The 26,180-nt window shown below is 52.2% G+C and overlaps 1 protein-coding gene across 5 annotated transcripts in view; it reads left to right on the top strand.

The window, feature by feature from the left end:
• CAMK1D (calcium/calmodulin dependent protein kinase ID) overlaps positions 1–24,892 on the top strand; it is a 458,904-nt gene extending 434,012 nt beyond the window's left edge. For 3 of the 5 annotated variants that reach the window (XM_051821551.3, XM_089311753.1, XM_051821556.3), the window contains 5 exons: positions 7,625–7,737; positions 9,422–9,500; positions 16,231–16,318; positions 17,584–17,701; positions 18,814–24,892. In XM_051821551.3, the coding sequence (XP_051677511.1) occupies positions 7,625–7,737; positions 9,422–9,500; positions 16,231–16,318; positions 17,584–17,701; positions 18,814–18,932 (517 nt within the window). In that variant the 3' untranslated portion in view covers positions 18,933–24,892. Of the gene's footprint in view, positions 1–7,624; positions 7,738–9,421; positions 9,501–16,230; positions 16,319–17,583; positions 17,706–18,813 lie in introns of all 5 variants that reach the window. The other 2 variants (XM_051821552.3, XM_051821553.3) reach the window with 2 other exon arrangements.
• The last annotated feature ends 1,288 nt before the right edge of the window (positions 24,893–26,180 follow it).

The following is a 26,180-nucleotide window of genomic DNA, read 5'->3' as shown; positions in this document are numbered from 1 at the left end:
CTCTTCCCAGTCCTCTCTCAGTCTTCAGTTCAAGCCTCGGTGAGACCCAGCGGCATTGCTAGAGCTAATCCCCAACTGCTCTGTGATCAGCCTCTTCCCCTCCACATGCTAGCCTGGGGCCACGGCCCTGAGAGAAGAGGTCTCCAGCTTGGGGGCAGCTGGACTTCTCAGCACTGTTAACAGCCATGTCTGGGCCACCTGGAGCTGCTCCTCGTCCTGTGTTCCTCGCTGTGGTGGACCGCAGCTCGGGTCATCCTCAGTGGAGGCCGATGTGGCATCCTGGCCTTGCCTCACCGCATTGCCAAGCACCGGGTCCTCCCCACTGGCTCTGCACTACAGTTGCCCAGCTCCATGTGCCAGGCCTGTCTCTCCTTTGCCGCAGACACACCTCTCCCCATGTCTGTTGATCACTCCTTTGTCTCCAGCTCTCCAGGGGATTCCTGTCCCCCTGCAGGATACACGCCCATTTTTTGGGCAGGGCACTTGGCCCACCACCGTGGCCTCACCACTGTCCATGGCACCAGCCTGGACTCTGGTTCCTGAGGCCTTGTACTTTGCATTTCAGCACCAGCACCAAACCACTCTCAGATTCTGGCTTGCATTGGCTGTGCTCCTTTCTGCCCTTGTACCTTCATCCCTGGGCAGCCGCTCCTGCCTGTCGCCCCCTCTGTCCTGTGACACTGCTCATCCTCTGACACAAAGCACAGGCTGCCCCCAGCACCTTGGGTCAGACCCCAGTGCTGTGTGGTCCCATGACAACTTCTGCACTGCTGGTGACATTGCCATCTGTGTGTCTCTCTTGCTCCTCATGCAGGTTTCAAGGGCCAAGGGAAGGGCAGCCCAGGAAAAGCGCTTACCCCTACCTTGGCCCAGCGGCAAGCAGTGCTATGTGCAGGGAACCAGCTGCATCGTAACGTGCAAGCCCCAGGTGTGTGACATGATGTTGTTGGCAAGGCAGGGCCCCATCACAAGGCTCTCCTTGCAGAAGAAGGGGACTTGGGCACCTCGGGCATCGGGTGACCTACACAGAGACCAAGCTCTTGAAGGCAGGAAGTGGATCCAGTTATTCTCTCTCTCATATCAAACTCAGTGCCCGTCATACAGTAGACAGATACAAGGACCTGTGGGTGCATGGAAAAGAAATGTCATATATATATATATATATATATAAAAATATAAAAGATAAATAAATATCACTGCATAATAAATGCTTAAAGATGAGTGAATGCTAGCAATACCTAAGGCACTAGTAGGTGGACACTGGCTGACTGAAAAAAGAAAACTTTGGAGTACCATGAGACTGCGTGGAAATTCTTTTTCAAAGTCACTGTAGCCATCCTGAGAGGTATAAAGTAGCCCTCATTGAGGTTTTGATTTGCATTTCTCTGGTGATTGGTAATGAACAGCTTTTCATGTACCTGTTGGCCTGAGGTATGTCTTTAAGAAATCAAAAAATGGGGCAGGAGTTGTGGCATAGCGGGTTAAACCTCTGTTTGAAATACCCGTATCCCATATCCCAGGGCCTGAGTCCTGGCTGCTCTGGGCTTCCTGCCCAGCTTCCTGCTAACGTGCCTGACAGCCTCAGGACTTGGTTCCTGCCACCCACATGGGAGAGCCAGATGGAGTTCCTGGCTCCTGGCTTAAGCCTGGCCTAGCCAGGCTGTGGCGTCTGGGGGACTGAACCAGCAGATGGAAGATTCATGTTATCTCTCTATCTCTATCTATCTCTATCTCTGTCTCTATCTCTGTCTCTATCTCTAAGACTGGGATACAATGATGTAACTGCTCAAGAAGACAGTATGGCTAGCCCTTGAAAAACTTAAAAATAATTTAAAATTATTTTTAAATTAATTTTAAAAATTAAAATTTAATTTTAAAAATTAAAAATAATTTAAAAACAATTAAAAATGAAATCTATGGGCTGGTATTATGGTGCAGTGGGTTAGGCCTCCTCTTACGATGCTGGCATACCATATTGGAGTGCCGGTTTGTGAGTCCTGACTGGTCCACTTCCAATCCTGCTCCCTGCTGATGTGCCTGGGAAGGCAGCAGAGGATGGCCTGAGTATTTGAGCCCCCTGCCACCCATATGGGAGACTTTGATAGAGTTCTTGAGTCCTGGCTTCGAATCAGTGGATGAAAGCTCATTCTCTCGCTCTCGCTCTCGCTCTCCTGCTTTCTTGCTCTGTAACTCTCCCTCTCTTCTCTGTAAGTCTACTTTTAAAATAAATAAATCTTTAAAATAATTGACCACCTTACTCCTGACTCTCACAACTCAGATTCCTTTCTGCTCACAGCCTACACCATTGTCTTAATACAAAAAATAATAAAATCTAACATCTGGGTATTTTATTCAACAGAAAGTCAGGGTCTGGAAGAGAGAGTATTACCCTCATGTTTGTAGCAGCAACATTCACAATAGCCAAGATACTGAAACAACCCAAATGTCAATCAACAGATGGATGGCTAAATGAAATGTGCATGTATATAGTGGAATATTACTTAGCCTTCAAAAGGAAGTAAACTGAAGTGTGCAACAGTATGGATAAACCTTAATGAAATACATTATGCTAAGTGAAATAAGCCAGTCATGAAAAAAAATATTGCCTGAATCTGCTTACGTGAACTTTCTCTCGTGACAGCTCGTGAATTCACGGAGTGGAGAAAGGGTTGCTGAGGGATGGGGGAGGAGAAGGACGGAGCTGCTAATCAGGGGGCACAGGTTCCAGTTAAGCAAGGGGCACAAGCTCTGGCGTCCTGCTGTGCTCCGTGCTAACTAGAGCCAACGAGATCACGTGTTCTGTGTTCTTGCCACAGTAGCAGAAGACCCGACAGGCCCTGGCCGACATCAAGGGTGCCTGGCACCTTCCTTGCCAGCATTCCTGACGCCAGCTCTCTCCTGTCCTTTCCATGTCTGCTTCTGGTAGCAAAAGTTAGAAGGAAAAAAAAAAATCCACAGAACAGGAAATACCCAATTCAAGAACTCCGAACCTTAACAAGAGCCCAGGAGGCCGAGGTGGTGGTGACAGTGACGGACCTTTTTGGGGTGTGGAAGCCTGACCAGCAGGCGTCCATCTCTGTAGGGGTGCAGGGCCATGGCCAAGGGCAAGCACGCCGGAGCTTAGAGTAGGATAATGACCACGGTCCACTCGTGGGGCCTCCTGGTGGCTCAGTGTCCAAGAAAAACTGTGCTGCTGCATCAGCCAGGCTTGGCTGTTGTCGATCCTCCTCTTTCATGGAAAACCATCTCCTCTGTGGGATGTGTCCACGCCCAGCGGTGGCATTTTAGGGAGCCCAAACCACATTGCATTCTCTCTGCAGAGGCCGGCCAGCATGCTCTCTGGGCTGGGCCGGCACATTGGGCTCTCCGAGAATGGGTATCAGTGGCAGGAGTATTGCCATCCCACCACCTCCAGCAGGGTTGACGTGCAGCAGGCAGATGGGGTCAGATCGGGTCAGGTGTGACCATGCAGAGAGCCTGCGGGGCAGGGGCAGTGGTGGGCTCTCCTGGATCCTAGGTCCCTCACCTCTGCTTCAGACCACATTCAGGCGCTCAGCACAGTGGAGAAGCCGCCTCTTCCAAGGTGTGTTCTGGAATCCTGAGCAGCACCTTCCCTGGGCACAGGAAATCCAAAGACAGGAGTCAGACGGTGTCCTGCCTTCAGGAACTCATGAATGGGTCAGAGCCATACGCAGGACAGGAAGTGGCTCAATGAGCCTTGGCCTGCTGCAGTGGGAGCGCCTCGTGGGGCCCCTCCTCCACCTCGTAGCATCACAGCTAGTTTTCAGTGGTGTGCTGGAGTCAGTGAGGGGGTGATGGATAAATTGCACACGGTTACCTTGCCCCAGGAAGAAGGGGTGTCCTGTATACCTGTATACTGAGAACCAACCACAAGCCTCTTCAAGCCCTACCGTGAATGAGATAGGCTTGGGAGGGAGGGTCCCATTGTAAGATTCCCCTTGTAGGTGAAGGGGTGGGAGGCAGTGGGGGCAGGGGCTAAATGGCCTCCACGAGGAATTCAAATACAAGACCGTGCAGCTGCAGTCAGAACAGGCTCAAGTGCTGGTTGTGTCGCTTGTTAGTTTCTTGGCCTTCGAAATGAAGACTGCCCAGGGACAGTATGCAGAGGGGTGGTGTGAGGGGGCACACGAAAGAGTAGCACCCTTGCGCGGAGCTGTAAACACCCCTGACCCATGGGAGTGAGGAAGGGAGCGTCCGATTGTCTGTTTTCTTGAGAGGTCAGGGGGTAGAACCAGCCCGACAGCTGTCAGAAAGAGGCTCAGAGATGCACAGGACACAGTTCCCCCTCCTTCTGCATCTCCTCGGGGTCCTGGCTGGCTGGTGCCTGCTGAAGTCATCTGTCATGGGGGTCAGTCTGTGGCTATGAAAGGAGTCAGCTGGGATGCTGGCAGGAGAATGTGTTGACGTGAGAAGGCAGTGGAGTTTCTGACCCAAAATACGTACTCAATCAAACTGGAGTCTAACGGTTTTTTGTGTACCTATGCCGCAGGTGGCTGGGTGACAGACTGGGTAGCAGCAGGAAAGCAGAAAGGGCTGGGGCTCTTCCTGGAAGATGGATGTGGGTTGGAGGCTGCAGGGAGCCCTGTATGGTTGCTGGCTGGAGAAATCTCAGTGTCACTCTGAACCATCAACTCGTAGGCCTAAGAAACTTGCGTGTCACCTTTGAGTGCTCCTGTGGTGTAACTTGACTTAAAGCTTTGATGTGTGAAATAAATCACACTTCAGGAACCCTCCTCATTGAGAACACAGGAATTGCAGGTGCAACAGGCAACCCCATGACCTCATGACCTTGGAAGTCCCGCCTGCTATGTGCAGGTGAACAGCCCAAAGCCGCTCTTTCTGCTCATCGGCCCTGGCTACACAAAACTCCAGATGAAATCGCCTGGCCAGGGAGCTCTCCATCCAGTGGCTAAATCTGAGAGTTTATAGTTCCCGTTTGCCACTCTGTTGTTTTCAAATACTTTCTTTAAAATTTTCTTCCTTGGGGCCAGCACTGCGGCATAGCAGGTAAAGCCACCACCTGCCATGCCAACATCCTGTATGGGCACCAGTTCGATTCCTGGCTGCTCCACTTCTGATCCAGCTCCCTGCTAATGCACCTGAGAAAGCAATGGACAATGGCTGAGGTCCTTGGGCCCCTGCACCCTCATGGGAGACCCAGAAGAAGCTCCTGGCTCTTTGCTCTTGGCTCCTGGCTTCAGCCTGACCCAGCCATCTGGGGAGTAAACCAGATCGCCCTCCCTCTCTCTCTCCCTCTCTCCCTCCTTCTGTCTCTCTCTCTCTTTGTATAATTCTAACTTTCAATTAAAACTAATTAAATCTTTAAAAATTTTTTTTAATTCTTTCTTCATCACCTAGGCCCCAAGCTAGATCCACTTCTCTTTCTTCTGTCCTCAGTAAAGCTGCATGAACACAGTATTCCATATCCAACAACAAGAAAGAAAGACAAAGAGCTAAGACCAGAAGAAATTGGAATATACATTAAGAAAACTGGCACAGGAGGAATAAATCTTTCTTGGAATTTTCTTAAAGGTTTTTTTTTTCCTTGAACAGAAAGCCAAACCATAAAGTAAAACACACTTGGTTGTTAATAAACAAAAACCTCCCATCTCTAAAATTTAGGTTTTTTCCAAGACAAACCAACGTTTTGCTCTGTCTGCTTTTCCTAATATGCACATTTCATTTAGCCCAAATCCTCATTATGGGAAAACTGTACACGTCCATCTCCAGACCCCAAGGCCTTCCCGGGCAGTGAAGTATGCGCCTGGTGGTTTCAGAAGCACTTGGCTTTTGTTCATTTCGCCAAAGGCAGCAAATCTTTAAAAATGAAATTTTCCAGGCACTCAGCCCCTAGAACGACCTTGTGGGGTTGGGTGACTTTGACCCATGCGGGCCCGCAGGATGTGTTACTGCTGCGAAGAGTGTCACTTGGCCGTGCCCTGTGCACTGTGCGCCACCCCTGGCTGGGGCGGGGGGAGGGGGATGGGTGGGGGCACCCAGGCTGTGCTTCCGACCTCTGTTCCAGCTGCTGTCTGCCTCCTCTGCATGTGCTCTCATCAGACTGGTCTGCATCCCACAGCTGTGTTTGGAGCAATGTGGGCTGTGTGGGCAGAGTGAGGGCTCCTCTGGGGACAGATCGCCCCCTATGGCTGGCCTGCTCTGGGTTGTTGTACCCCAGAAGTGAGGGCCGCACCCTCCAGCTCCACGCCTGGCCTTGCAGACCAAAGCGCTGCCTTCCCCTGCCGTGTGACCACTTTCAGCTGCAGCCTCAGCCCCACCCCTCCGCACCATGCAGGCCCTGTCCCTGTGCCCAGTGAGGGGCCCCACGCATGTCCTAGGTCTTGCCCTAAGCGTTCTAGCCAGGCAGACAAATTGAAGTGGGGCATCACTGGACTGGGGTATCCCAGAACTGGTAAGAATGCTTAGGGGTTTTCTGGTCTGGCCCTCCAGATAGTCAGAAGAGGAAATTGTGGTCTGAAAACAGCCTCCTAATGGTTAACAGTAGCATCAGAGCTGAGGGCAGCACTGGAGTGAGAGCCCATGGCTTTATGGAAGCACTTGTTGCTGGTACATTTCATCAGAATGTCCACCCCATTACATTGATCAGACAGCTGTCCACCGCCGCTTCAGCCTCTGCAAGTTGCTGTACCAGCAACCTAATAAGACCTTTGAAAATGTCACCTTTGAAATGGGCAGTGGAAGAATAAGTAATGGCACTCTGATATCACAATGTTACAACTTTTGTCAGCGCCTGCTGATAGTTCCTGCATGTTCATGGGCAACACTAGAACCTTCCAAATACCAATTTGGGTGATAATGTGTAGCTTAGGGCAACTTGGTACTCAAGGAGGTAGAATGTCCTTTCCTCCTAAACATGTGTTTTGTTTGTTCTTTCCACTCTTCTATAAGGAACAATATTACAGTAAGAAATCAATAACATTGCTTTTTCAAAAAAAAGATCGATTGATTGATTTGAAAATCAGAACTATAGAGAGAAAGAAAGATCTTCCTTCCACTGGTTCACTATCCAGATGGCCATGAGGGTCAGGGCTGGGCCAGGCCAAAGCCAGGAGCCAGAAGTTTCATCCAGGTCCCTCCCACAAGTGCAGGGACCCACACACATGGGCCATCCCGGGGCTTTTCCCATGCTATTAGCAGGGAACTGGATCAGAAGTAGAGCAGCCAGGACAAACACCATCATGCATATGGGATGCTGGTGTCACCAGTGGTGGCTTTATCCACTATACCACAAGAGAGACCCCAATCAAGAAGATTGTTCTACAGAAGGCCATTTGGTGAGTTTTTGGGGTGCACAGAACCTGATGGTTAACAGTGTCCCGGGACTTAAGATGGACTTCCAGATACATAGTTACCTTCAGCCGTCACCTGAGTTAACCCTTTTTGCTGTTGGTGAAGTCACAGGTTGGCGTGTGTGCCCATAGAGCGTGTGGCTGCTTGGCTGAGACTGTGTTTGCAGCCAGCACAGGGGAGCAGGCTCCCTTCCCTGCATGGACAGTGTCTCTCCCTTCCGGGCAAAGCGCAGACTCGCCAGCCGGGACATGGACATGCAGAGGCTCAGCTCCTACATCATCTTGTCTTGCAGGCTGTGCGGCTACCCACCTTTCTACGATGAAAACGACTCCAAGCTCTTCGAACAGATCCTCAAGGCGGAATATGAGTTTGACTCCCCATACTGGGACGACATCTCTGACTCTGGTAGGTCTGCCCCCTCCCCCTAGACACATGCATCTCTCACAGTCTCTGCCCTGCAGGTTCCAGACTGCAGCCCTGCAGGCTCAGAAGAGGCTGCTATAACAAAATCACCATGTCCAGGGTGCTTAACCAACAGAAATTAACTTCTCATGGTACTTGGGGCTGGGAAGGCCAAGGTGAAGGCACTGGTGAGGGCCCGCCTCCTGGTTCTCAAGGGGTGTGTCTTCTCTCCGTGCCCTCACGCAGTGGAGGGCAAGAGAGCCCTCTGGCATCTCTTTTATAAAGGGCGCTACTCTCATCCCGCATCCATGATCCAATCACCTCCCCAGTACCTAGGAATGAGGATTTCAAAGTATGCATTTGGGGGAACACAGCATTCAGTGCATAGCCGTACGCAAGCTACGTATGTCAGCCTGAAATGCAAAGTGGCGGATGGGCTTGGGGCATCTGGCCTTTGTCCAGTCAAGGGGCAAGGATTTGTTCATCCACCACTCCTAGCCCTTCCCTGATCTGGGCACTCTTGAACTAACATTAGGTAACACTTATTGAGCTCTGACTATGTGCTGAGCACGAGACACTCTGTACCTATGCACTCAGTCCTCAATACCCACCACCAAATGGGTATTGCTATTAGACCCATTTGACAGATGAGGGAACTGAGGCCCCAGAAGGGGAAATACCTTCACCAAAGTCAGCTGGTAGACAGCGGACCTAGGGTTGAAACCTAGATTCTCATTCTGTGGCCCGCGTCCTGGCTGTGATGCCATACGAGATGAACACCCACATGATTTGGCCAACTCCCTAAGCTTCAGCAAGGCGCTCACACTCCTTCCACCATGGGAAGAGGGAGAAGGATGGGATGAGATAGTGAGCAGGACACGGCGTATAGTGCCTGGTGGCCACTGAAACACAGCATCTCACTGTTTCCATTAGTTCCTCCTTGCTTGCTGTGAACGCCTCGCTTGCTTCTTCAATCTTCTAAAACCCAAGTCTGGAATATAGATCCACAAAGCCGGCAGAAAAGAGCTGCTTGGGGAATATTTTACGTCTCAGAAGGGCTCAGCCTGCCCCCTGGAAGCCCAGTCGCGTGGGCAGTGAGCTGCCAGGCCCTGCAGTGTATCAGATTTCGGGGCCAGCACACAAGCTGGTCCCCGACCTTCTCAGGGTCTTGCTCTGGGTCCCGCCCCATCCTGGGCTGCAGGGCAGTGTGTGTGCACTGCAGCTTCCGGCTCAGCATTTGCAATTATCCGAGTGGGCTGCCGAGTGTCCACGGCACCCAGCCTGGCAGGCTTCGTAGATGCTGGGTGGGGTTGGCTGAATCAGCGACGTCTCATGCACGGAGAGGATGTCACCCAAATAGCCCTGGTGGGCTGAGTGGACACAAATCATCATGAAGATATTCTCTGTCTTCTCTGAACCAACGGTGCCACTAACAGGCGTGCATGGGAGACTCAGAGCTGGGAAAGCAGGGGCCCAGAACGGGTTTTATGTCCCTTTGTTCACTTGGCCACCCTTGGAGTTTGCCTCCCTTTCCCCCGGATGCTGGCACCTTTTATGTGCAGGGTTCCAGGAGGGTCCATGGAAGGCTGATCTGTCTTTCACGATACACCTGAGGCCCTGAGGGTATCCTGCTGTCAAATAACAAACCCCAAAGTGATCCCTTCCCTTGTGCCTTCTTTCTGAACAGCAAAAGACTTCATTCGGAATCTGATGGAGAAAGACCCAAACAAAAGATACACGTGTGAGCAGGCAGCTCGGCACCCATGGTAAGAAAAGCCGCCGCGTCCTCTGATGCCTCCCAGAGCCAGCTTTCTGTCTCCTGTCCCCATTCATAAAATCCGCACAGCTCTCCATCTCATTCTCATCACTGACTTCCCTCCTCTCTCTGAGCCAGCCCTGAGCTCCTTTATTTCAACACACACTCTTCTGAATGCACTCACAAGAAACCAAGTGTGCAAACCGTAGCAGTAACGTTTTCAGTGCAGGAAGTCCACAGTAGTCAAGTTTATTGAAGGCAATTGCCCAGTGAGGTTTATTTCTTGCGTTTATGACTCAGTAGTTAAAGGCATTGAAGTGACTTACATTTTTTTCCTTTGAAGATGTTTTTCCAGATGGTGTTTCTTCAGCTGCAGGGGGGCTGACTAACTGATAGCAGTGTGCTTGGTGGAGGCCACCCCTGGGCGGGGTGGGGTGGGGTGGGGTGGGGGTGCCACTTATGAGGTTAGAACCTAGCTACCCTCTCAGCTGGCTGCGACTTTGGCCTCACACTTAACTGAGCCTCGATTTTCTTATCATTAAAATGAGAATAGGAATACCTAATCCACAGAGCTTGGGTCCCACCGCTGGGCTGCCAGGCAGGCTCTGTGCACCGCAGCTTCCTGCTCTGCTTTCACCGTCCTCTGAGTGGGCTGCCCGGGGTGCACCCAGAGGACTGGGTGTCCACAGCACCCAGCCTGTGACCTGGCAGGCTTAGTAGATGCTGGGTGGGTTTAGTTAAATCAGTGATATCTGATGATCTAACACACAGAGAGGATGTCGCCCAAACAGCTAAAAGAATACCTGATTCACAGGACTGATACAAGAAATAAGGGCGATATGGCAATAAAGGGATGCATACAGTGGTGCATGGTAAATGCTCAGTCCATTGTAGTTATTTTTATTGAAGCAGCATATCCATCCATTTTGATTCAAGTGCTAACAGTAGCACAATACCCAAAAGACCCATTGCACCATCCCGTAGCATCTCCTCCTGATCTAACCTGCTGGCTGACCTTGCAGAAGGACCTGCCTCCACCTCATGTTAAGTCACAACACCTGTCATTTGTGGCGAGTCTCATGTTCCAGGCACTATGCTCATTGCTTTAAAGTATTGTTCCCTTTTTTTCTTTACAATAACCTGTGAGGTGGGCTTCAGCTTCGTTTCAGAGATAAGGAAATACAAAGAGGGAGTAACTCAGACAAGACCACACAGCTAGCTAAGGGCAGAGCCAGGACTGTCAGATTCCCAGCCGAATGCTCTTCACCACCCCCACGCCTCCAGAGAGGAGAAGGAGAGAGGAAGACGGAGGAGGGGTGGGCGGGAGGCAAGCGCCATCCGCAGAGGTGGACAGTCTTGAGCGGGTCTTCCTGGTGTTTCCCAGAAGTCACTTTGGAGAATAAGGGCCCAGTGTGTGATGAGGAGGACAGTAAAGGTTTGCACACTAGGCTTTCAAGCTGAGAGACTGCCGAGACGATCTTGGGGGGAAGGACAAGACCCCTCACCCTTGTGTGCTTCCCCGGGCATCCCTCTGGAGAAGGCGGGAAGCAAGAACCTCTCATCCACCACACACTTTTTGAAAACGAATCCAGGGTTTTTGCTGGGAGGGCTGGGAGAGGCTCAGCGGAATCTGAGTTGAGTCTTGCAGCAGCCGATGGCTTCCGCCAGGCCAATAGCAAGGGGAGGAATTCCAAGCAGGGAGAGTGGCCAGGGCCACAGAATGGGGGCTTGGAACTGCCCACCCATGCACCATGCCACAAGTGTCTGATGTTTTGGAGGCAACAGGCAGGAGGTGAGACCAGAAAGGAGGGCAAGGGCTAGCAGGCTTCTGGCCTGGCCTGCTGGGCTCCCAAGTTCTGGCTCCCCCACGTATGACCTGACCCCTCAAGCTTCCTCTACACAACTGAGATCATAAATAACAAGACACACAGTCAGGCAGGCTTTTTGAGGGCTTAAATGAGATAATACGTACAGTGAAGAAGAGGAAGGGGCCTGGCCTCTAACACAGCTCCCAAATGTGCTGGTCCCTGTTATTTTATTACCAACCTAAGAATCTGGTCTTTTCCCTTTGAGTAGTGGGGGCTCTGGTGGGCTTTAAGCAGAGTGATCAGAGTTAGTGTAAAAAAAACGCTCCATCTGGCTACAGGGTCGAGAATGAGTGGAAAGAGATGGGGCATGGCCAGACTACAGCCCGAGGTAGAGACGAGGGAACCTCTGCACAAGGGCACCACGGCAGCGGTGCTGAGGACTGTGGGAGATGCTCAGAGGCAGAGAGGCTTCTTCCAGCAGAGCACTGATGGGGCGGGGAAGAGCGGGGTCCAAGGTGATTGCCAAGGTTCCTGCACAAGGGACTGGGAGGATGATGGTGCAGGGAGGGAAAGCAGGCTTGGGTGCGAGAGAACACGTTCCGCTTTGGGCTTGCCGAGCTGGACGGGCTGTGCTGAATGAGTTTGGGGAGCTCAGGAAAGAGGTCCAGCCAGAGACAGACGTCAGAGGCATGCGCCTGTGTCACATCGCGAGATGGGGGAGCTTGCAAGCTGTATGGAACAAAGGTCGTTCACCCTCCTCTGTTGGAGGAATTTTCTCCCAGCGCGTTAGCATTTTCACTGTGCCTTTCAAAATTCCCATGAAATCAAACTCTGAAAAATAAGAGCAAGTGCAGCAGATCCAAGCATCACAGACGCTCCCCCGCTTACCTGCATATCTGACGTCTTTGTCTCTTTCACGTAAATCACCTGGGCAGAGGAGAAAGCAGGTCCAGCCAGGAGCTGTCGGGGAACAGAATGAGTGCAGTGGAGCAGAGACTTTCACTGTCGTAGTCTGGGCACAGCCATTGTTCATGGAGAGCACCAGCTGTCACTCAGACTTGCTGTCCAGCTTTGTCAAGACCACCCAGGGCTGGGAGGTGCCTTCCCTTAACCTCAAAACGGAGACTGCGGACTGGAGAGGGCTCTTTTCCATCAAAGCCTTCCTTGCGGGAGGTCATCAGCCCATCTTACCAGATGTGTCCAAGCCCCTGTCAAGGTCTAGCCTTGCTCCTGGAGTGCGGTGCATGGTAGGGAACTAGCAGGTGCCGATTGGGAATAGCAAGTGGAGGTTGGAAACCCACGCTCATGTTAGGGTGTGAAAGGGGGGGTTTCCTCCTCCAGAACTCACATTGGAATTTGGTTGTTGTTGGGAGATGAGGCCTTTGGATGTGCTGAGGTCGTTAAGAGGGATTCCTGTGGTTCTCATGGGGATGGACTCGTTGCCGCTAGAGCAGCGTGTTTAAAGCAGGTGGCCCCTGTGTGTCGCCTCTTCCATGTGTGCCTTCCGTTTCGCTACCTGTTTTTCTGCCATGAGTTGGGGCAGTGCGTGGGTGGCCCCTCGCCACATCCACCACCTGCTGTGGGCTTTCCAGGCTTCCAAGTCACGAGCCAGTAAAACAAAACCTCTTTTCCTTATAAATTATTCCATCTCAAGGGTTCTGTTATAGCCACAGAAAACAGAAGCATCTTGCTGCAGGGCAGGACCTGGCCTCAGCTCGTTTATCCAGGTCACACTGTCCTGCACAGCCGTCTTCCAGCTGTTGCATTGATAAGCAAACTAAAGAGATGAGAGAGATTAATTTATTTCAAGGAACTAAGGCCTTGCCTCACTTGACTTTGCCGGCAGAGGCTGGCAAATCCATGGCCGGAAGGACGGGCCAGTGAACTTGCATCAGGAACACAGCCTGGAGGCATTGCTCCCTCCTCCTCTTTCTTCTTAAGACCATCAGCTGGTTGGATGAGGCTCACCTACACTGTCGCCACCCATCCACTCTACTCAAAGTCTGCTGATGGAAATGCTTATCTCATCTTAAAGTACTTTCACGGCAACATCCAGACTAGCTTTTGTCCAGAGATAAGTAGCGTGGCCAAGCTATGTTGGCACATAAAATTGACCATCCCACTCCTGAACGTTCACTGAGACCCCACCTCTCTTCTAGGTTCCAGCCACCTGGGCTCAGATCAGCCATAGGAAAGGGTAAGCAGGCCAGGAATCTGGCTTGACACTGCCTGGCATGCACGCCAGGCATCACCAAGCCTGTCTTTTCTTTGTTTTAATATTTATTTATTCAAAAAGCAGAGACAGAGAGAGAGAGAGAGATATCTTCCTTCCACTAGTTCACTCCACAAATGGCCACAAGGGCTAGGGCTGGGACAGGCCAAAGCCAGGAACCTGGACCTCCACCCAGGTCTCCTGTGTGGACAGCAAAGATCTAAGTACTTTGGGTCTTCATCCACTGCTCTTCCCAGGTGTATTAGCAGGGAGCTGGATCAGAAGCAGAGCAGCCAGGACTAGAACATAGCACTCTGTTGCAGAATGCCAATGTCGCAAGCAACGACTCCACCTGCTGTGTCACACCAGCCCCGACCCCCAAGCCTGTGTTGCCCAAGCCTGTGTTGTGTGGCTAGGAAATTGCAACATCAGCACCCTGGAGGGAGAGTGAGCCCCAATACAGAACACAAGAACACCAAAGACAAGCAGAGATGAGCTTGGTGGTCTGTGAGTGGAGGAGGACACCAAGACACAAACCAGGTGGTGAAAGAAGAGACTGAGTAGATGCCATGTATGTTGTTAGCATGGAGGTAAAAGCCAGCAAGCAAGGGAGACGTGAATGAGATGTGTGCCCAGAGCTTTCCCCGTAGGCATGTGTGCAGATTTATGAAGAAATGCTTCTAGTCTCAGAAGTGTGGGTCTGCTCCCAGGATGATCTGCGTGACCAGTCTCAAGCTCTGAGGTCTCCTGTAGTGTTGACGAACAGTGCTCAAGAGGGTGACACCGAGCATCCGAGACTTGGATGCCCTAGCTTCGCCTGAGCAGCAGAAGCCACGTCTACCAGGGCGCCCATTCAGGGAGGACCGTGCTATGCTCTTGTGGCCCAGGGTGGCTGCAGGATCCCCTGCCCCACCCCCAACACAGCAGCCTAACAGAGCCCGTGGGGACTACCTCCTACCCAACTGCAGCACCACCTAGACCGTGGCAAAGAGCACGGAACATTCCTCAGATAACTGCATGGTTGCATTTTCCTTACATCTGGGCCACTGGTAGTCCAGAGAAGGTGCGGGAGGCAGAGGTCAAGGCCCAGGCCCCAGGTGTTTTGAGACCACAACTGCTGACAGGCGAGGTCTCCCAGTTGCCCCACCCCCAGCAGCCTGTATTACCACCAGCAGCACTCTGCCAGGCTGTTTCATGGCTCCTGTTGCTTTGGTCCAGTTGTTTGCAACAAAGAGCTGGTGCAGATGCCTTGGAACGGGCATCTTTTTCTGAGCGCGTAGCTTTGGAATACGGAACAGGACCAAACAGGAGCTGTCCGAGAGAACACGCTGAATGAGGACACTGTTTCCCTCAAGGCCCCATGACTACCGTGTCAGGTGCGCCCCTCCTGCTTCACTGGTGCAGGTCTGGGGGCAGGGGTCTGCAGCAGTTGTCGGGGGCACAAAGCAGGTTCACGAGGCCTCCTTTTGGGGCCTGCTCAGGCCCTGCTGGGAAAAGAGAGGGGTGTGCTCAGAGGGGAAGCTGCCCTGAGCTGGCATATCACGCTGAATTTTGAACTAGGCCAGCCTGGCGCAGTCAGTGTCTAGGGCATCAACCATGTTTCCAGTGCCGAAGTGGAAGCAAGGCTGCCTGGGCGGTGACTGCTCGCCTGAATAAGCCCTGAGCTTGTTCCTGTCCTTTTTCCAGTGGTCTGTGACCTCCAGGCTGTTTGGTGACCAGGGCAGCGTGGGCCTGGGAGGTGAAAGCTCTCTTCCCTTACCTTCCAGGCGGGACTGGTGGCCCATGGATCTGGCTTCTGCCCCTTAGCTTATACAAGGTTCTGTCAATCATGTCTTAGGCGTCTTTTAGATAGTGGCCTGTCACTTAATAGTTTGGTGCTGCAGGAGAGGGCAGACGGAGGGATTGGAGCCCAGCAGAGACTGAGATCAGAACAGAGCTCCCTCTGAAGGTGGGGAGGGGGCAGCCACAACTTGGACATAGGGGAGGCCCAGGCTGTGCTTGGAGAGGGTGTGTGCGGGAGAACGAGGAACCGTGAGGGACTGCCAGGTAATTCCCAGCTCTGGAGATTCTGCACCAAGAGAGAAGGGGGAGATGTGAGACCCAACAAAAATACAGCCTCTTCCAAAAGGAGGTCGTGGGCAGGCCTCAGCCTGTGCCTGCTCAGAGGAGGCTCAGGAACAAGCCAGGAGCTCAAGGGAAGATCGCCCAGGACCCGGCAGAATGTAGGGTGGGTGTGGCCTGGCAGTTCTGAGAGCTGTCCAGGAAGTGGAGGAGCAGATGGTTGAGTGGGGTTGAACTCCCTCCACTGAGCGCAGAGGTGGGGGTCGCAGGGCCCACGGCATTGCCGATTAGAGCCTCACAGAGCTCAGCTCAGTTAGTGTTGACAGAACCAGGGGGCAGCCCGTGTGCCCGTGCAGTCCACAGAGCAGGCATCCTGTGCAGGGCAGAGTCGGGCACCAGGCAACTGAAAGCCGCTGGTCCCTGGGGGAACAATGTGGGGGCCGGCCAGTCGCAGCGAGGAGGAGTGAGGGAGGAGGACAAGAGCCTTGTCACTGTGGATTCTGGTGCTGCAGGAACTGGGATCAGAGGGGAAATGGAAGTAGGGGGAGGGCCTTGGCGGATCCCTAGAGAGGGCGATGATTGGTGGGAGCTGCCGGTGAGCCAACTCGGAGGGGCCCCCAGAACCCTTTGTGAAGAGGCCTCGGTCCGCTGTGTTTCAGGATCGCCGGGGACACGGCCCTCAGTAAGAACATCCACGAGTCCGTCAGCGCCCAGATCCGGAAGAACTTCGCCAAGAGCAAGTGGAGAGTAAGTGCTGACCCCACCCCCACCCCGGGGACCCGCCACTCCCCCCTGAAGCGTTTCTGGTGTCTAAGCGTGACTGTCAGCTGGGTGTGCAGCAGCTCAGCACAGTCGTGTTTGCTGACTTTAGCCATCATGAGGGTGCAGAGGGAGTGTCATGGCGTGAGCGGGACCCAGGGTGTGATTCAGTGTTTCCCTGTGTGGCTCAGGGAGGCAGCCGTGCCCATTATTCCTCGCTCCCTGGTTCTAAGAAAACCCCATCCCCTCTGTGTTTCTTCACTTTGCTGGCGCTTAGCACCCATGACTTTTATTAAAGGGATAGGGAGGAGGTGGGCACAGAAAGTCTGATTTGAACTCAACAACGTTTTTTGGTAAAGAATTGGACTGTCGGGGTTTTGTGGTCATCTGTGGATCACCTAAACCCTATCAGCCTAGCTCAGAACTGGTTGTGTTCTCCTAAGAGTCATCAGTGAGGGACCCTACAGAAACACAACTGATTCCACTGACCTACGTTATGGAGAGGAATTACTGTTGTTTAGGGCAAACAGAGCAATAACAGGAAAATAAATGCTATTTTAAAAGGCACATTTTTATGGTATTAGGTAATGCCTTTTATTATAAAAGTTGCATTCCTTAAGTAATGGTGAGAACTGCTTTATGTTTATTCTGTATATTTATATACGTATATAAATCTGCAACATACATTCTGACCAGAAAAGAGGGTTGAAATGAATGAGCATGTGTTTGGAAGAAGGCACACTACAGGTTTTCTTTCTTTTTTTTTTTTTTTTTTGACAGGCAGAGTGGACAGTGAGAGAGAGAGAGAGAGAAAGGTCTTCCTTTGCCGTTGGTTCACCCTCCAATGGCCACCGCGGCCAGCGCGATGCGACCGGCGCACCGCGCTGATCCGATGGCAGGAGCCAGGAGCCAGGTGCTTTTCCTGGTCTCCCATGGGGTGCAGGGCCCAAGCACCTGGGCCATCCTCCACTGCACTCCCGGGCCACAGCAGAGGGCTGGCCTGGAAGAGGGGCAACCGGGACAGAATCCGGCGCCCCAACCGGGACTAGAACCTGGTGTGCCGCCGCCGCTAGGCGGAGGATTAGCCTAGTGAGCCGCGGCGCCGGCCCAGGTTTTCTTTCTAGAATGTCATGAGAAGGCTTTAAGAAGTTGGCTAGTGGCTGGAGTTACAGCATAACCAACAGGACGCAATTGCAGACCTTTCTAATTGCTGGGATATTTTTGTCTCCTCTCTCCCCTCTCTGCAATGCCAGCAAGCGTTCAACGCCACAGCTGTCGTGAGACACATGAGAAGACTACATCTCGGCAGCAGCCTGGACAGCTCAAATGCAAGTGTTTCGAGCAGCCTCAGTCTGGCCAGCCAAAAAGATTGTGCGTATGTAGCAAAACCAGAATTCTGTAGCCGGCACATTGGACAGGTGTGGGTTGGAGGGCAGGGCCCTGCCTTGTGCTGAGCACCTGTTTGCCAGGCACGGTCAGTACTTTGTCCCATTTAGCACTCAGGACGACCCTGGGGCGTTACTCTGTAATCGGATCATCTCATCACTCCCAGGGACCCCGAGTGCCACCTGTGCATAAGACGTGCGTGGCTCACTTCTCCATCTGGAGAGAGGCTTGCGTGCTTTCAGAGCCATCTCCTTTTTTACTTCTTGCTGCGTGACTGCTCCGTGGCCAGAGGAAGGAAGGGCGGAGACTCATGGTTTTCAACGAGGATGACGGTTGGAGCTCGCTTACGAAGGGACATCAAAAAAAAAAAAAAAAAAAAGGTGGAACATGCCCATTATGAAAACATGATACAGGGAGTCCAAAAACGTTTTGTACCAAGAGACACTTGGGTTCTCATTCCATTTCCACAAATGTTCTGGAGTCCCTCTGCATATTGACCTGGCTCATACCAGGCTGCTCCTGGGGCCCACCTGGACCGCTCTCAGTACCAGTCCTTGTCCCCCGGGGCCTCCCCTCCCCGCCCACGTGGCTCAGCAGAGGCTTCCTCTCCTGTCTGCAGAATTGCTCCATCGCATCTGGGACTGGTCTGGCCTTTGCCTTTTCCCAGTCTCTGAGAGGCTCCCTGATGCAGCCGCCCAGCCCTGTAGACCAGGTTCTGTGTCATCCCAGGGTCCTTTCCACCCTGTGGTCAAGGCAGGCAAACCCACAACTGATCATTGCTTACAGCCCCAGTGGCAGCGGGCCCGTCTTAATCGTCTGTGGCATGCACCTCCCTATGTCCGGCTTACAGAGTTGTGCTCCTTTAATAGACCCCATCCTCTCCCAGTGGCTCAGTGCAAAGCAGTTACAGTAAAACAGGAGAGGAGAGTTGAACACCATGGAAAAGGTTTTCCTCTGGGTAGGTTAAAGGCAGAATCAGGTGCGTAGACATTCTCCCTGCTCCCCAAACCCAGGCCATCTGGCACCCTTGTGGTGGGAAGGGAGCGTGAATTTGCTTCCGAAGCTCTGACCCCCGTGTGTCCGCTGTTGTCCCACAGGTCTGGCACCTTCCACGCTCTGTAGTTTCGTTTCTTCTTCGTCGGGGGTCTCAGGAGTCGGAGCCGAGCGGAGACCCAGGCCCACCACTGTGACCACAGTGCACACTGGAAGCAAGTGACTGGCCCTGGAGGCGGGGCCGGGGGTGGGGCCGGGGGTGGGGCCAGGGAGGAGGAGCCTCGCCAGCCAGCCTCCCCCCTGCCCTGCATGGTGCACCTTCCTGCGCAGGACTGGAAGACAGAAGTTTTTTATGGCCATATTTTATACTGCAATTCTGAAACGTTCATTTCTCACAAACTCTGCAGACTCAAGGGGAGCTGATCTCATAGGACCTGGTGCTGTACATAGGAATCTTGCAAAGCGCTGACTCAGTGGCCCTGCTTTTATTCCCCCCGGCCCCCTCCTCCCACCCCCGCTTCTCTTCTCAGTGTAGGGGAACCGTCTATGGTGTATGTTCTTTTTTTCATTGATGACACACACATACACACAAAAAGGTTTCAACTGGATTATTTAAATATGGGTAAATATTGTGCATTAGGGCTTGGCTTTTGGGGTTTTTTCCTTTTAAGAAGTATGCCCTCCCAAGTGCTAGCTCTTAGTTCCGTGACCTATATTGTTTGCTCTTCAAGAGGAGTTTAGTGCTACCCTTTAAGATATTTTTCTTCTCCTTCCTCCGAGGGAAATTTAAAGTTATTTTTGGGATCTGTCTCCAAGGCTAAGAGTGCACCTCACACCTCACTGCTGCTCCCTCTCTTCCTGTCCCCTTCCTTCGACCATGTCACCTTGCGGTTGTCTCTCCAGGGTGGCTTTGGGAAACCTGCAGGGAGAAAATAAAAAAAAAAAAAACTTTCCCAGCAGCTCCTCCAGGAGACCCCACCCAACCCCAGTACCCCAGGGCGCCTCTCGCCAACAGGGGTCAGCAGAGAGCAGCCTGCTCCCTCCCACAGGCCAGGCTACCGTTCTTAGGCTGCGCGCACTGCAGATGGAGCCGCCCTTAAACCAAGATGTGAGAGCTTTCCTTACAAACAGAACCAGCTGCCCGCGTCCAGCCCTCACGTCTCACAACGGGGTGACAGGTGACAGCTCTGATCTCAGCTATGCAGTTTTTTAAATGAATCTCTCTCTCTCTACGTGATTTTTTTTAATGCATTTCTAGTCTTATACTTCCAACGGCCTCCAACTCACACAAGTTGTTCCTCCACATCCATACCTTTGTAGTCTCAGATGAGCGCCATCTCAGCGAAGGGAAAGGAGGCAGCATGAAAAAGGATAGTAAAGAGAGGTGACCCGCCTCTCAGGCGGGACACTGGTGGCGGCAGAGATGGCCAGAGGTGGCCTCAACCAGGCACTGCTGGTGGAGTCTAAATAAAATCAAAGGCCTGTGGCTGGGAGAGTCACCAGATGCCCTAGTTTGCCTGCCACTGAGGGTTTTCCAGCACGCAGCACTGTTAGGTCCAGGCAAACCAGGCCACGACATTCACCATGGTGTGGAGAGTGAGCTTGCTGGGCCACCCCAGGCAGGTGGCCTCCCCCAGCCCTCAGGCCCACTTGGTCAGCCTGGAGCCTGTGGGCCCAGGGCGTCTGCCTGATGGCATGTGAGGTTGCTCTCCTAGCTGTTGTCCTCACACCCACCCCTATGCTCAGCCAGTTGTGGGAGGTCCTGTTAGGCCATCTTTGTCACCTCCACACCTTTGCCTATGTCAAGGCCAAGTGTTTAGTGATATTCCCCAGTGCTGCCCAGCACACACTCACATACAATGCCACTGCCCTCAGCAGCTCCACCCTACCTCCCTGAGCACAGCAGCACAGGTACCATGTAGAAGAGTGAATAGGAATGCAGTCAGCTGGTCTACCTTACCCCCCCCCCCCCCCACATACACACACATCCCAGGCACTTGGCTGCTTGGCAGGAATCTTGCTTGGTGTCAGCAAGCACGTGCACACTGGGCTAGAAATCAAGCTACTACTCTTCAAAAATCTGTAGAAGGCGTAGGAAATGACAGCAGACCCAGTTAAGAGGCGAGCGTGGCCAGAGTTGGATAGGCATCTACCCACCCCCACCCCCCACATCTTCACAAGGGCAGTGACAGGAGTATTAGGAAGAGTGTTTGAGAAACTGAGAAGCCTCTGCAGGAGGTTTGATTGATGTTGCTTACTAGCAAGTGTCGTGAAAGCATTTAATTTCCCACACTATAAAAAAAAAGTCAATAGAAAGTTGCAGGGGGTAAAATTCTACCTGAACTTGGCACTGATCACTGATGATGTGATGATGTGTATGTACATGAGGCGTTAGGAGCAGGGTTTGTTTTTTTTTTTTTTTTTTTTTTTTTTTTTTGCTTTGTGCTGTACAAGATCTTCTATCCAGAAAGCAACATTCTAAGCCAAATTCTATTCCTGGTGATGAGGATCGTTAGGGAGGCTGCTGCAGGCGGTGCAGGTTATATGCAGGTGGTTTGACGGGGGTCTCTTACCTGAGATGCATAGAGCAGCTGCCAGGTGAGCAGTGGAGCCAGTTCCCTCCCTGCCGTCTGCGTCAGTTCTTGGCCATGCTTGGCCTGTGGCCGTCAGGTCTCCATATCCTACTGGGAGGAGCTAGTGACGGGTTTCAGCCCAAGAGGAGACTCTGGAATGCAACACCAGAAGTGCATGCAGTCTGGATGCTTGCAGACGTGGGCTGTGTCCTGTGTGTTAGGAAGGGGAGAAAGCAAGTGGTGCTTGGAACAGCTGCTTGGGAAAGCCTTGGCTGTTTTGAGAGTACCCAGAGGTTCTCTGCCGACTGCATGTGGGAGGAATGGTTTTGTTACAAAGGCAGGAGAGAGCCCAGGATGTGTCCTTTGTTCAGACCTGACAAACGGAGAGGTCAAGTCCTAGAAGCCTCACTCATGCCCAGCGTCACCAGTAGCAGCTGAGTGCTGCCTGCCCGCACCCAGAGTATCCAGCAGAGGCTGAGGGTGGACAGAGTCCACCACAGCTTCTTCCCTAACTCCAGGCACCCCCACCCCCACCGTGCCACCCTCCAGTTTGCTCTGTTCCCCTCCTGGAGCAAGTAGACTATGTTCCCGCATGGTGAATGTTAAATGTTCAAGGAGCGTTCTAGAATGCTCCTGTCCTTGGCTGCCTCTTGGTCTCTCCCTTCCTTCCCCCATCTTCATCTCAGAAGTGAGGCAGGCAGAGTAGCTGCTGTCCAGCTAAAACAGCAAGTGGGTGCCCACACTCGGGTCCAGTAGGCCAGCCACTTATCGCTGTTAATCCAGGCCTGCCCCGGTCTGGGCTGCCCTCTGCACCCCCACAGCCTGACTCCCCATCGGGCATACTGTGGGCTGGCGCCTCAGATTGGGATGAGGCAAAAGCAGCTGGAGGCAGGATGGGTAGAGCCTGCCTAGGACACAGGCATCCAGCCTGAGATGAGGAGGAGCCTAGTTTGACTGACAGCACCTCCAGGACTGTGCATGGCATCTGCAGTACACATGGTTGGTTCTCACCACTGTCTATTGCCCTGGACTCCATGGGAGAATAGAAAAGATAATCTTCCACACCCCCACCTTTTTATAAAGAAAAAAAAAAAAAGGGAAAACATGCCAAACAGAAAAAGAAAAAAAAAAAAAAAACAACAGGCGTGATTTAGTGGTCTTGACCATGATCATGATTCTGGTGACTTCTAGAATTTCCCCTCCAGAACAGAGGGAAGCCTGTGGCCTTGGGTGCTGGGCATTGAGGCTTAGGGCAAAGGGAGATATCCGTGGCTGAACAGGCAAAGATTGGGTTCTTAGAAGACGTTAGCGATTTCATCAAAGGGATTTGGCAGATTGAGCCCCAGACTGAGTTTACACAGTGCTCATCTCCTGCTGTTGGTTTTGTCACCTTGTTGCCCAGCAGTCAAGTCCTGATAGGTTGTGGTGGGACACACAGGAGGGAGCCAAGTGGTCCCTGGCCTCCTAGCAGATGGTCTAAACTGCTGTACCCTACCCCCAGATGTGGACATCATATAAGCAGAAACAGGAGACCATGGCCCAGTAGAGGTAGACTGAGTATCTTAGGGCTTTGGGTACCATGGTCCAGCGGCCCAGCCAGAGCCTTGGCCAGACTGGATTTTTCCCATTGGAAAAGCCATACAAGGACCCCATTTTCCCAAGGCTGAAGGCTACGGCTTCCCCCACTTCAGCCAGCAAGGCCCTCCTATTTCATAGGAATCCCATGAGTGCACCTGCTAGGTTTCCTTAGGGTAGAAGAAAGGAAGGCGAGGGCTGGCACAGGGCAGCTCCTCCCATTTTTCATCAACAGAAATGAGTTAGACTCTCTTTGCACCCTCACTTCCAGCAAGTGCAGTGCAGGTCCTCAGCCTCAACCTGTGCACGCCGCCCCCGCATGTTCTGAAACCCTGCTGTCACCCCGTCACCCTCTGCGAGGTTTGCCTTTTCCTTACACACATTCCAGACCAAACACTGTTCTGTTTGTTTTCAAAAAGAAAATGTATATACTTGTATGTGATTTCCCCCGCCCCACCCCACTCTTTTGGGGATGGTACTTGGTCCTAGGTTGGGGCTACAAGTGCACCTGACGTCGGCAAAAGCTGTTCCAGGCCGTGGATCTCCAGAAATGACAGTGTTGCCATGGAAGAAGCTGCCTTGGGCTCAACAGAGTCCAGAAAAGGGGACTTACTGTCCAAAGACTCCAAGAAATTGAGTGTGCACACGAGGTAGTTCAACAGCCACAGCTGTGGTTAGCAGGAAGGATGAGAAAGGCCCATGTCCTGTTCGCCTGGGACCGTCTTGGAGGTGCAGTATGTGGCGTTCTGCAGCCCCACCATGAAGCCCACCTTGCATGCTGGCCGTGGGGCCTGGCCTGCCTCCCACTCCACCCAGGCGGCCTGGCCCCTGCCTCCACAGTCAGCCGGAAGGAGCGGGCCCTCCTGGACTTTCGCCACCTCCAGCAGGAGCAGCTCTGCTTGTGGCTCTGGGGGCTTCGCTTTCACAAACCTAAAGGCTGCGCATCTGGAAGCCAGACGCCCAGCATGCGGCTGCCGAGTCTGGGTTCGTGGATAAAGCAAACAGTGGAATGGCTTCTCGGTGTCTGTGTCTTTTCTACACCAAAGGGACAAACTGTCACCTTCACTCTTTGTACCAAGGCCGCTTCTGCATTCGCCGTATCCGTTTTTAACCTTTTCTGTCTCCGGGGAACTTGTCATACAATTATTAACGTCGTCAGATGATTTGCTATATGACTGTATTTTACTTACAGGTGATTTTATTTTTCTTATGGACAGGAGAAAAAAAATGAGGGAAGTGTTTGAGGCTTTAGTCTGAGGATGAGACGTCAGCAGGGACTCCAAAGACTCGGACACCAGTTAGATTGCTTCTCAGAGGAAAAAAATAATAGTCTGGACACATAGGATTCTCAGCCTGCCTGGAAGAGCAAGGGCCCTGGGGCAGGACTGATAGCCAGTCTGGGAGACAGGTAAAGAAGGAATGGGGGCATCGGCTCTGAAGTTCATCCTGCAGCACCCTCCTCCTGGGCTCCTTGGCTCTGCCAGTGACATGAGACGTTGTCCAGACAGCAACAGAACCGCTGCCATGCTGCGCTGCCTCTGGTGTCAAAGAGAGGGCAGCATGTTTGAGAGAACAGGTGTCTTAGTCCCCGTTCAGGTGAGGAGACACCTGAGGGATGCTGTGCCCAGAATAAACATTGGAACAACTTCCAAATTGGCTTTTGTCGCTACACATCACGTACTCACCCTTCTTTCGGCTCCCCCGACAGTGAGCATGTTTTCCAAAAGCTTACCAAGGTCAAACCCAGAAACTTCTCCCTCTCTTCTATTACCAGGCTTGCGATTGGTTCAATTTCTCCATAAAAAATGTGCTTGTCCAAAAGAAGGAAAACAGTGCATTTATCCCGTGCATGTAATAAAACGCTGCAAGAAGTGTAACCCACATAGGTTTGCGGCACTGCAAAATTGTTCATGGGTCTCTGTAGCAAATGATTCTCTGCCTTGACAATCATGTATACATATCAAGATTTCTATCATAATGACAATGAGACTGATGACTCCTTGTTTTCCTCCAATAAAGACAGTTAATCACCTTCCATGCATCTCACGTGTCCTCCATCACCCGCAGGGTGAGGGGCTTAGCAGCGCTTTCTTTCCTTCCCTCTCTCAAGTTTGGGTTTGAAAGAAGGAGTTTGAACTGAGACCCTGGTGTTTGATCTCACCTGCAGGTTGAGCAGGAAATGGGACGGGCAGAACCACCTGGCTTTGGGCTTGGGTGTAGATACTTGGGGTGAAACTCAAGGGTCAGGAAATCTCTCCATTTCCTTGCTGCTACATAAGGTGGCTGGAGGCCAGCTCAGATCCTACTGATCCCATCTTCATGATTGGAGTGAGAGCCCACAGTGATTTCCAGGAAGCACCCCCTTAGCAGGGGGAGACTGGGCAGCCGAAGGCTTAAACACAGCCTGTTAGTCTCACTGCCCAAAGGAAGATTCTCTTCCAAACAGAACACTGGCTGCTGTCTTTTATTTATTGGGGGGGGGGGGGACAGAGTGGTGGAGGAAGGCATTGGAGGAGAGGAAGCAGGGAAAAGAACTGTGGATCGTAGATCATGGAATACACATTGGTGGGGATGGTATCTGTCAACCAGACAGTTCTCCCAATCCAAACAGTAAGTGGTTGTGTGGAGAGGAGAAAAAATGAGTTGGATGTGTGTTACAGAAACATGGAAGTCAAACGCACACAGCCAGTGTCAAATGAAAACAGCATGGGCCTTGGGAGACTAAGGCTGTGTGCCAGAAGTAGAGTGGACGCTGTGTGATGTCTGTGTCTTTTTTAGTTTATCCTATTCAGTGTGAAGAGCGGACACTGGTTGATGCTGAGTGTATGGAACAAAAGAATTTTGGAGCCTAACTCTTTTGCTAAAGATAGGGCTCACTGAATAACTAGAACTGAAAATCTAGCCCAAGGAAAGGAAATGTGCAGAAATAAAGCTTCCTGTAGGAAACTGGCATTTATTAGGTCTTCAAGTCCAAGGGCATACAGTCAGGCCACTTCTGCTCAGCTCTGCTCACGTGACCCAGGAGGCCAGCTCCTCTAGCCTGCACATCCCCAGCTCCCTGTGACCTCATAAAGGCTCAACTTGGGCTGAGATTCACCCCACTTTTCCTATATTTCTTCCGCATAAGTTTTGGACTTAGCAATGCTCTTGAGACTTAGCTACCATTGACCATAACCCATGTAGGAGCTGGCTGTGAGAACAAGCACAAGAAGGAAACAAATGCCTCCTTGTACAGTCACAGGGTCGTCCATCTGGGGACAGCCATGCTGCCCTCAGCAAGCAGAGAGCTTGACAGAAAAAGGGGACACACACCGTGTGCACCC

This window comes from Oryctolagus cuniculus, chromosome 13 (assembly GCF_051225735.1).
Source record: "Oryctolagus cuniculus isolate XC-2025 breed Fujian yellow rabbit chromosome 13, ASM5122573v1, whole genome shotgun sequence".
NCBI lineage: Eukaryota > Metazoa > Chordata > Mammalia > Lagomorpha > Leporidae > Oryctolagus > Oryctolagus cuniculus.
Note: the sequence above shows the minus strand (reverse complement) of the source record. Positions and strands in the feature narration are given on the sequence as shown.